At 39.4% G+C, this 11773-nt stretch overlaps 2 protein-coding genes across 3 annotated transcripts in view; one reads left to right on the forward strand and one right to left on the reverse strand.

Moving 5' to 3' along the window:
- Positions 1-1175: 1175 nt before the first annotated feature.
- On the reverse strand, positions 1176-9236 carry LOC113066336 (uncharacterized). Of its 2 annotated transcripts, none has more exons than XM_026238239.1 (4): positions 9156-9236; positions 2857-2884; positions 2241-2725; positions 1176-2147 (listed from the first exon to the last, which is right to left on the reverse strand). In XM_026238239.1, exons 1-4 carry the CDS (start codon positions 9205-9207, stop codon positions 1639-1641), a joined length of 1074 nt encoding a protein of 357 aa, XP_026094024.1. In that variant the 5' UTR covers positions 9208-9236; the 3' UTR covers positions 1176-1638. The 2 variants fall into 2 exon arrangements, with proteins under 2 accessions (XP_026094024.1, XP_026094025.1); XM_026238240.1 differs by lacking the exon at positions 9156-9236 and adding an exon at positions 8552-8651.
- Positions 9237-11198: 1962 nt separating this feature from the next.
- The window catches only part of hecw1a (HECT, C2 and WW domain containing E3 ubiquitin protein ligase 1a), a 58397-nt gene continuing 57822 nt past the window's right edge, over positions 11199-11773 (forward strand). Inside the window, exon 1 of the mRNA XM_026238241.1 lies at positions 11199-11349. The gene's annotated coding sequence lies outside the window, so the exon portion shown is untranslated. The remainder of the gene's footprint in view (positions 11350-11773) is intronic.

Here is an 11773-nt window from a genome sequence, read left to right on the forward strand (position 1 = left end):
GACTTACATGTTAAATCAAAATTCAGTGGTTTAAGAGAGAGATAATCCCTTCTAGAATATTTTTTATAGAATAAATATGTACTGAATATGCATACTGTCCATACACTTACAGTATCTGTGCACATGCTTTATAGCTGAACTGAATCAACATTGAACTAAAATGTTCTGAATAATGACACTATTGAAGCAGAAAATGAAGTTGTTTATTATCCATGCATTTTGCAACATTGACAGTTTATTACTTTGAAGTTGCTTTGAAACCATCTGTTTTGTATAAAGCACTTTATATCTGTAAATAAATGTAATTTGACAAGCATGAGTGCTATAACAAACTGCACTTTATTCACTTTAACAATATTTGAACTTTACTGCACACTGAACATGCAAAAAACACAATACAGTGCTGTCTTTGTTTTTGATTGACAGAAAACATACCCTTTGGACGGATTTAGAATTTGGAATTGGATTACAGTTTTCTTTTCAAAATGTTTTTCTTAGTTTAGCAAAAATAATATACGTATTCAAGTATAGGATTTATAAAACTTTTAGAATAATGTGTTAAGCAAACCCGCTGCATTATTATATGCGCACAATACTCAATACTTTGCAAACATAATGTTATCTAGGTCATTTAGCCGTGTTTTTTTTCTTTTTTTTCTAAATGATGATTCAGACCAAAAGAGGCATTGCAGTCCTTTTAAAGTCTGTTATTAATTTTGTTCGGCATTGTTATTCTTATTACTAATAGGTTTATTTTATCTTGTACAGTTTGTGCTGTATGAAATGAATTTATAGTAACAATGGCATGGTTAAAAAGCATTCTAGAAACACTTTATTGTTCTAAACTCTAATGTCTTATTATAGGGAGATATATTTATAGTAATTTTACAAACTTTTAACTGCCTGTTGAACCGTATTTTTACACATTAATTGTTCTGTGTTTTACTAGCAATAATACTACTGTAAATATGAAAAAGGGCATATGTTATCGAAGATATTTACTTAATACCCTTACTGTTAACTAAACTTGTTAAAATGTGTAATCATAATTAGTTAATTATTAGAAGTTATAATTACTTGTTTCATTTGTGTGTGTGTCACGGTTTTACGCTGCCTGAAGGAATACGGACTCGAGGATGAATGGAATAAGGTTTTTAATATATCCAACACAGGGGATATCCAACATGGAGCACAGAGGTAGACACACGTAAGTAGCAAGTGATCACAAGTGAGTAGCAAATGGTAATGAAGACCCGACAACACAGAACTGAAAGGACAAGGCTTAAGTACAACAGATAATTGGGGAAACACAGGTGGATGGAATCATTAAATTAACAGGGACATGGAACACATGAGGAAGATAATGGACACACCTGGGAACTAATCAAACACGGAAAGACAGAAACTGGGTCACGGGCAAAAACACACTAAATGAGTCCAGGTGTGTGACAGTGTGTGTGTGTGTGTGTGTGTGACTTAAACATGCACTGTTGATTAACTATAACACTTTTGGAGTTGTTATGCCATGCTTTTTTTATTAAATATCTCATGTTTTGTATTTTAATGTCTCATTGTAATTATTTGTTTTTTTGCCCCTCTTGCATATATAAGGTGGTTTCTAGGTATTAATTATGATGATTAGTAATATCTGTCAAGTTCAGAATTATTGGGAGAGTTGCATAAATCCAGTATTTCTCTAACATTTATCAAAGTATTTATGAAGTCTTGTAAACCCTGACTACAAAGAAACTGATTCTTTGCAACCTTTTTTGCTGCCTCCATCACATCTTCCATTGCCTTTATCACAGGTTCCCAGATGATGAAGCTCTTAGTCTGTTTCTCCAATACAGTGACTCTTCCACTAAGAACAGTCAGAAGGGTCACAGCTCTCCTGAACGTTTCCTGAATATCAGCTGTGAAGTGTAGAAGCTGCTTCAACTCTTTAATCTCCTCCTCCAGTGTATTTATCAACTTAACTGTCTCTTCAGTCTCCTTCTGTATGGCAGCAATCTTGGATTGGTAATCAGACACCTTCGTGCTCTTCTCATTCACCTGGGACTCATGTTTTTTTAGCTCGTTTTCAGCATCGCTGATGGCGTTTGAAGCCTTATCAATTTCGCTGAATCCCACAGACACCATTATAATACCTAGTGGAAAGCAAGAAATATCAGCCACAAATATTGGTTAATATTGATAAGATGATGATAAAAAGTAGTAGTGGATAAGAGAGGATTTCTCACTAGGAATCCATCCGAAGATTGGTATTGCAGCCAGTACTGCACCTCCAATTGTTACACCTCTACCAGTGTTATGTCTAGCTTGCTGCCTTTGTAGCTCATCTTTTGTCAATGCTACCATTTTTTCAGCCTGTTCCAAAGCTGCTTTAGAATTCTTTAATGATTCTTCAGCAGATTTCTTCTCGATGTGTAATTTACTTTTTGCATTGTTTTTTTCTTTGCTTTGCTGCTCAGCATTTCCTTTTTCTTTAATAAGTCGCTCCATGCATTCTTCTAAATGTTTTAGTTTTCCCTTAATCATTGTCTCAGATTTTTCCAGGAAACACTCAGCATGCTCAATATGCTTCCTGATTTGTTCATAATTACAGCACATGCCAGTGGTGGGATCAACTTGTGCATCCAAGAGAGACTTGTAGATGTTACAGATAGAGACTATTCCCTCATTTAGCGACTCAACAACTGTCTCCATAGACTGCAAATCCATAACACTGGAAGTTTGAAGATAAGGAAAGAGAAAAAAAACATTTAATTTGTAAACCACAACATCATATCCATAATAGACCATCATTAACATTTAATAAAAGCAATACTTTGTGAATATAGACTAGATTAAACTTACTCAGATAAGTGGAACTGTCTGATTTCAGCTGTAAGAAAACACAAAAATAAGATATATGAATGATATTGAGTGTTCTTGATAAAACAGTGCTGTTGACTTCAGTAACAAAGTTTTGAAGAAACTGCAAGTATTACCATTTTATTTAATTTGAATTCAAAACTCAAAACAAATTCAAATATATTTAACCTTGAGATAAAGAAAAATTTCTTAAATTAACTGTATAGAGCGAGTCAGTTAGCCAAGGATTAGCAATATTACGCAAGTGTATGGTACTTCTCAATATCAGCACATGATAATAGTCAGTCAAAAATCTTTTTGTTAGTAGTTCTTTCTTGTGTTCTAGTTTTCTGTTCCCCTGTCTGATTGTTCTCACCTGTTTCTTGCTACACTTATTTATCTTTGTGTGTTTACTGTGAGTAAATCCCTACTCAATTAGAGGTAGTGAATTGGTTGTGAACAAAGTTGTGAATTTAACCTGTGTACAAATTAGAACATTGAACAAAACATGTTTGATTACAGCACCATATCCATCACATGTATTCAGGAGGATAAAATCATCACTTTTTGAGAACCTGAAAAAAAAAAAAAAAAAAAAAAAAAAAATATATATATATATATATATATATATATATATATATATATATATATTGTTTCTGCAAGTGGAGAAAGCTCAATAATAAATTAATTGAGACTCAGAGTGCAGAAAACACATGCAATAATGTTCCCGGTTACTTGACTGTAACCTTGTTCCCTGAGAAAGCGGAACAAGATGCTGTGCTTCTCAGCGCATTGGGAAACATCTTATTATTGTGAATTATGTGTGTAACACATAATGTGTGTAAGTCAAGATAGAATTGACTTGGTGGTAATATAACCTCGGTTGATGATGTCATCGGGGCGCGCCCGAAACATGGGGCTATAAATAGACAAGCCACAGGTGCATCAACTGGACATTTTGTTTGAAGAGCAGTAGTGGGACATATTCAGCACGGCAACGCAGCACAGCATCTCGTTCCGCTTTCTCAGGGAACAAGGTTACAGTCAAGTAACCGGGAATGTTCCCTTTAGAAAGCTTCAGTCGAATGCACTGCTCAATGCATTGGTAACAAGAATACCCACGCCGCCGTGCTTGAAAAAATTTCTGGACCCCTAAGGTTGTGCAGGTGTGCTACCAGAGCACAAGAAGGCCTCAGACATTAGCTTGTGATGTTGACTCAAGGACATGAGAGCCCGGAGTAGCATGAACATCCAACCTATAAAATCTTATGAATGTGTGCGGAGAGGACCAACCTGCCGCATCACAGACCTGTTGTAAGGGGACACCCCTTTTGCCATGAGAAAAAACATTTTAGAGTCAGAAGTTTTATCAGACGCTGATTCTAAAGTTTCAAAGGGTGTTTCAACCAGACCCTCGAGAACTATAGCTAAGTCCCAAGAAGGCATCTTGGTTTTCACTGTAGGCATCAGTTGTCTGGCCCCACGAAGGAAGCAAGAGAGGAGAGGGTGTCTCCTGAGTGTCATCCCGTCAATCAAGGCATGGCAAGCCGAAAGAACGGCCACATAAACCTTAAGAGTGGAAGGGCATATGCCTGTTGACAATTTCTCTTGCATGAAGTCCAGAACTGAAGCAATCTGGCAGTTGACTGGATCTTCATTGTGTACCACACACCACCTGTCAAATACACCCCATTTACTGGCATAACTCTGTCTGGTGGAGGAAGCCCTAGCACTAAGAATGGCATCAATAACATCCGGCGAAAGCCTTGTGTTCCTCAGTTGGTACCCTTCAGGGGCCAAACATGAAGATTCCACAGGTCGGGCCTGGGATGGAATATCGTTCCCCCTGCCTGAGACAGAAGGTCCCTCCTCTCCGGAATTGCCCATGGCGAGCCGTCGAGGAGAGATATTATCTCCGAGAATCACACTCTGTTCGGCCAACGTGGTGCTATCAGTAAGAGGCAAGACTTTTGTTGGCGAACTCTGGCTAGGATCCCGTAAGCAAATAAACTGGAGGAAATGCATACAGGTGCATTTTGGGCCATGTGTGCGCTATCGCATCAAGACACCAGTGGGGTGGGTGACTCAGAGAGAAGTAGAGGGGAGATTGTGCTGTCTGATGGGAAGCGAAGAGGTCCACCTCTGCTTCGTAAAATTTTCTCCAAATCTGTTTCACTACCTCTGGGTGGAGTTTCCATTCCCCCGTCGGTACTGTCTGTTCAAACGCCCTGGAATGTAACCTGGTGTTGTCTACCCGTACTAGGACATGACAGCCCTTCAAACGATGGAGGAATCAGGCCATCATCAGCTCGAGGCAATATATGTGCCAACTGAGCTGATGACCCCCCCCCCCATCCAAGACCGCTCCCCAGCCCATCAGGGAGGCATCTGTCATTAGCAGTCTGCGACGACACGGCCTCGATGCCGAAATTGTGACATGACAGTCTTGACGGTTAACATATTTAACTTGAGCCCTTTGACTGTATAGTTTGCAGCCTCGAAGATCCAAGATTGGGTGCACTCCCCCACCCTTCTTGGGAATCAGGAAGTATCTGCTGTAATAGCCCGACTCTCTTCTTGGACGAAGAACATGTTCTATGGCCTCTTTGCCCAGAAGAATCACGCTGTTGAAATGTGGAGGCTGACGAATAAATTGGATCCTGTATCCTATCCGTACTATGCTCAATACCCACACAGAAATGCCCGCCAGAAGTTCCATGCTGCCAGACTAATTTTAACACTTCCTTTTAAGGAGATATTGCGTGTCCTGAATGACGGCAGGAAACACTGGAACATCTAACATCTTGCTGGAAAACCACCGCCCCCCAAAGCACAAGAAGGGGCAGGGATGGAGGGGTTTTGTGAGGGTAACCGGAAGGGGCAACAGCTCCCTTGTGCACCTAGAGCCACTAGCTCGGTGACATGAATCGGCTGACCTGCTCTGGAGACCTCCGTACAGGTAGCGAGCCTCTTAGCACTGCTAGTTTCCAGGCACTAACTGAGAGAATCGCTCGACGGAGATTGCTGCGCCCTGAAACACCGACAGGGTTGGCAGAACAATCTCCTGAGGGCACTGAGAAGAGACGGGCACCGTGTAATGCGGTGCCGATGGCCCCTCCCCTTGAGTGTGGCGAGAGAGGAACTGACAAATGCCTCTTCAATGCACATCAAATTAAGCCTCAGATGCCTTCCCGTGCTGACTAAAGCTGACCTAGAATGGACCGTTTGCTTAGTCGCACAGGGAGACAAATCTGTGGCTCGACGAAGCTGTGCACCTAGAGCCACTAGTTCGGTGCCCTGAAACGGCAGACCGGCAGGGGATGACCGTACTAGCTCTAGAGACCTCCGTAGAGGTAGCGTTCCTCCTAGCACCGCTATATTTCTGGGCGGTAACTGAGAGAACCGCTCACCGGAGATCGCTGTACCCTGGAACACCAGCTGGGTTGGCAGACCGATCTCCCGAGGGCACCAAGGAGAGATGGGCGCCATGTAATGTGCAGCGCAGCACCAGCCTGACCTGCAGCTTGGTAAGCTTTACCCAAGATGATGTTATTTTACAAGGTTTAGTGGGGAGAGTAGGTTTCTTAACCGAGGATGCAGATTCGAGCGAGAGATCGCTCACAAGCGTCTCTTCAACCCGAGGCATCTCCGAATACCCCTGCAACTTTGCATCCACGATAGTTGAAAAAGTCAACGTCGAGGGTCCAAAGATGCGGGAAGTATACGGTTTGCTCCATGACTTTGACAGCTCATCATGAAGGTCAGAAACCTACCCTCCAGCTTGCTACGTTTGGAGGTCTCTTGTTGTGTGGCCAGTCAAGCTGTAACCTGTTCACCGCGCGAGTAACCACTTCGAGCAATTCCTTGACAGATTTCCTCTCGCGAGAGGAATGCTCAGAGGTGGCTGTTCATGGCCTAAAGACCCAAGAGATTTATCATCCTCCTAATGAACTGAAGAAGCACCGGAGCGCGCTTCGAGGTCATGAGAGAGGACGCGTGGATCCAAGCGAAAGGGATGGGCCCGTCACTCGTTCGTCATGCAGATCCGCATGAGAGCCCTTCGATGAAATGGGTGCAGTCTGAAAATAGCTCAGACGAGCATGAAGCATATTCACTGAAAGCAGTTCACAATGCTCGCACTCGCCCGTCTCTAAAGCTATAACCGTGTGCTCTTCCCCCAAACAAACAAAACAGTAATCATGTGTATCCAGCTCAAACATAAGACAAGAGCATGGAGGAACACAACACTTACCGTTTCATTGGCTCATCCTACGAAGATCTGTAGCTGACGAAAATAATCTTCCTGATGCACACATACACAGAATGATCTGAAGACAAAAGACCTGTTGATGCACCTGTGGCTTATCTATTTATAGCTCTGTGTTGCGGGCGTGCCCTGATGATGTCATCAACCGAGGCTATATTACCTCCGGGTCAATTCTATTGACGTGTTACACACATTATTCACAGCTGGTCATGAATAAGAAGTTTCCCAATGCGCTGAGCAGCGCAGCAGCGACTGAAGCTTTCGAAAGGGAACAAATGGTGTCATGTTATCCTTTTTTTGGGCTGGATGACTCACAATCGCGTCACTTCTGGGAGATAATTATACAAAATCAAATTGATGATAGACTTTCACTTAGATATTTCAGAATTATTTAAAAAACATTTGACATTGGCTGTTGAGGAAAAAATCTAATTTATTTTTCTTGATGCACATCAAGGAATTTATTCAATAAATGATAATAAGTAATAAGTAATATCTTCTTATCAGATTTAAAAAATTGTCGACCTCAGTTGAGTGCATGCACTTTTTATTCACATTTTTAAAAATCTATGCACATATTGGCATTTCCATCCAGCTTTTTTTTTTAGTAAATATTTCAATAAGATGATAGCAAGATAGAAAGGTAAAACCTGGGAGAATCCCAGGAAAAATGTGAGGGTTGCCAGGTATGAGGTAATCTAAGTCTAAAGCGTCCTCATTCTTTTTTTATGTTCAACCAATAGCACTGTTTTTTGACTCATTTTTCAGTCTCATACACAGAAACATGATGTACATAAACTAATATTATAGCCTATTGTTGTACACACACAAAGTTTGTGTATTTCTTTTACACCTTTCATTATATTTTCTACATAGACACAATTGAAACATTTAAAAATATCTCTGGATGTGTATGTTAGACCAGATTTGCACCCATTAAAACTAGTAATGTTTTTTTTCATTATACAGTAAGATGAAAATAAGTTTCCACTGACTAAAACTAGACTAAAATGCTCAAACAGAAAACTTGGCTAACTAAAACAGGACAAATTGACTAAATTTGATAAAAACTAAAAGTAACATATGACACAGGACTAAGACTAAATTTATAATAGCAGTGCAAATTAACACTTTCATTTAAACTGGTTGACCATTTTAGTAAAGAGTGGAGCTTTTTTTTTTAGGCTGAGGACAGATCAACAATTGAAGCAAAACAAACTATCCATTCCCTTTTTGTAGCTACTTTAAGTTTGTAGACAGCTGCTGCATTGTGTTTTAAAATAAGAGGGTTGCAGATTAAAACTCTCAAAGCTCAAAAGCAAGGTAGCTTATATAGCAAAATAATGTTTACAATCATTTCTATTTAAAGCTGCACTTTAACTTTAACTGCTCTCACAGCATGGCAAAACAATCAAAGTACTGTACCTGTACCTATTTGTCTGTCGAAATGTCAGATGTTTTTGTTCAGATCTGTTAATGGTCTGATGGAATGGAAGAAGCATAGATGCTTTATACCCCACATGCATGAGAAATCCCCCAAGTTTTCCCCAAATACTTTCACTGTCACTGTACTTTTGCTTTCATTATATCCTACCACCTCAGGGTCACGTGGTTTAGGAAAACAGGAGATGTCTGTGCTGCAGTGTGTGGTTTCAAAATCAATATATTTCAATATATATTTCAATCAGTGCATTTATAGAAAAATCTTAATATTGAATATGCTATAGTATCTATTATCTTATATTAATTAGCATTTTTCTCATAGAGAGAGAGAGAGAGAGAGGACGATGTATTGGTGAATTACTCTCACTGTTTGTGAAATTATGTCTCACAGAAAGTTTTAAAATTACTGAACTGCAGTTATAATCTGTTTGGCTTCAATCTGTATATGCTTCAGTGTTTCCGGGAATTTCACACATTCTGAAAGTGAAACCTGGACGGAATGTTATGCGCAATCCCGCGCTGAAATTCAGGCCCTGCTTAACTAGGTAAACAAATACAAAAATATAATAGCATATTTACAGATGAAACTGACCTGAACTTGACATCCTGATCAGGTCAGTAGTTTGTCCTCTCTGCTCCATCATTCTCGAGTCTCTCGCGTTTATTACTCTGATCGAAACCTTTAGGCGGAGGCGCGGAGCGGGAGCGCGCACGAGAATGAGTAAGGTCTAACTTCAGGACCATAAGAACTGATTGCTGGAGCAATGCTGGAGAAAAGCAGAAAAGTTCTGGCTGATGAAATCACCTGACTACTTATTTACATTATGTGATCGATATTTTAACGTTGAGTACATTTTGTGACGTTTTCATTTATAAAAGAAAAAAAGTTTTATCTACAGTCGAATGGAATACAAAAACTTTGAAGCTCAAAATCTCTGAACTGCTCGGAATTCAGATGCTGTTTGGCTGTGTCTAAGGCTCCATAAATATTAAAATAATTAAATTGATTGAAAAGACCTAGACATATTGTAGCTACTAACAAACTCTGCTCTGGTTATATGAGTTGAAAACCTCTCCCAAGTTTCTACTGTCAAGGAGGTTAGAGGTTGATGACTGAATTTATGTTTTAGGAGTGAGCCGTTACTTTAAGATTTGAACTCTCAAAAATATTTTGAATTCTCAACACAATTTGTGATCTGTGATTTAAAAAAAATATTGTGCATGCATTTCACTTTCACAGAGGTATCCATAAAATGAATCTATTTTCTAAAGATAGTCCTGGGCATAGAGTGTGCAGTGAGGGGTTAATATTTCACACTTTCTGTTTGGTCTTCTTTCCAAGAAGCAGAACTGGCTTGTATCCAATGGCATGGAGTTTCTCAGGTTAATGCGATTCAGGATTTTTTTACTTTGTGGTGAGTTTAGCTTTTGTATAACTAAGTATGTGCAAACAGGAAAGGTTCATAGAGTAGAAGCAAACAACAACTCTTCTGTATAGAAAAACAGCAAAAAGGTCAATCTGACACCATGAGGGTGTGATAGAACTTTTTGCAATTAGTAGCCCTACTGTACATTGGTAAGACTGTCACTGTCCAAATGTAGTGGGCACACAATCTATAGATTTATTTAAAATAAAGGCAGAATCTTTGTGATTATACATTTGCAGCTTAAATGTGTAGAACGTAAAGTGCTTGGAGTTGTACAGTATGAATGTAGTACTATGAATATAGTTGAATTTTGATTATTATATCACACCTGCAATTCTGTCATGCCAGTGTTTTATGGCCACTAGAGGTCTATGTTGCACTTTTTAGTTATAGTTCCTCAGTAACCACATTATGGCAGCCCTGCCTTCTTCACATTTTAGATTTTACACCACATTGTTTTCTGAATTGTTAGTTTTATTAACTTTTTTAATCTGTCCTTACTGATTATGAAATACAAAGAATCTCATAAGCACTTATGCTCCGAGAAATTTCACTACAGTCACAAGAAATTATATCAGAGGACTCCTAGCTTACCACTGATTGGTGGAATTCCTCAAACCATCAGATTCATCTGTGCTGACGTAAAACTGCAATATTATGCAATGTTATGTTTCAACCACAGGTGGCGATATAGAGGTTGAAGTTTTTTCAGCAATAGTCCATCTGTACAATAATAGTAGCTTATTTAAAGCGGAGACCACTGCATATCCGAATAAGATCTTTGTTATTCATGTCATGATGCAGAAAATGTTAACATTTTAAACAATGTGTAGTTTTTTCAACAGGAGATCTGTGCATGAACAGAATTTACATTCAAAATTGTGTTTTTTTTTTTTTTGTAAATTAAACTAGTTAATTAACATTATTATCACTAGTACTACAAAAGTCAATTGATGGCATTAAATATTAACAAACAGTACATTATTAATTCTAACAGATTATAGTGAATGTATTTAATAATAATAATAATAATAATAATAATAATAATAATGCCGATTTGAGTATAAATGTACTCGCTTTGGGGAAGAAAATATGTTTTTTCAGGACTTCCAGGCACAGATCCTCTTGGCAGCAAATATAAGAGATGATGTTTTGTGGGAGGAGTCAGGCAGGAGGCTGAAGAAATGCCGGCTGGTGATTGGCTGCTGTCCGCGATGCTGATGCGGGAGAGAGTGCGCTCCGTGTTCTGCTGCTCGAGATGGATTTCACAGGATCTTTCTGCTCGGGATTATCGCGTTTGGCTTTTAGCATCGCAGCTGGAGTTGGAGTATGATTCACAGACAGCTCGTGCTGTCCCAGGTAGGTGTGTTTGAGCTCGCGCTTTATTGTCCGTGTATGGATGTGTGCATTGAAGAGCGAGTTAGCGCTCCGCAGACGCCAATCAGTCGTTTAGAGACGTCGCTTGATCAAGCTCGATTGTGTTTCATCTGTATGTGGTTTATTTTAATGCAATTCTTTACCCCGTGCGACTGGTGCTCTCTCTCTCTCTCTCTTTCTCTCTCTCTCTCTCTCTCTCTCTCTCTGTCATTGAGCTTTCCTCTCTTCCCTCCAATCACGAAGCGCATGACGGAGTGATGCTGACATGCATTTGAACCTGATGCTGTTTGTTATATATCACAAGCACTTCAGATGTGCTGGATTGATGAACTAATGCCATATTTCAATAACCAGGCCTAATGTTAATAAAAAGGGTGTTTTGAATTCATCTGGATGGTGTGAACTG

Source organism: Carassius auratus, chromosome 49 (assembly GCF_003368295.1).
Source record: "Carassius auratus strain Wakin chromosome 49, ASM336829v1, whole genome shotgun sequence".
Taxonomy (NCBI): Eukaryota; Metazoa; Chordata; class Actinopteri; order Cypriniformes; family Cyprinidae; genus Carassius; species Carassius auratus.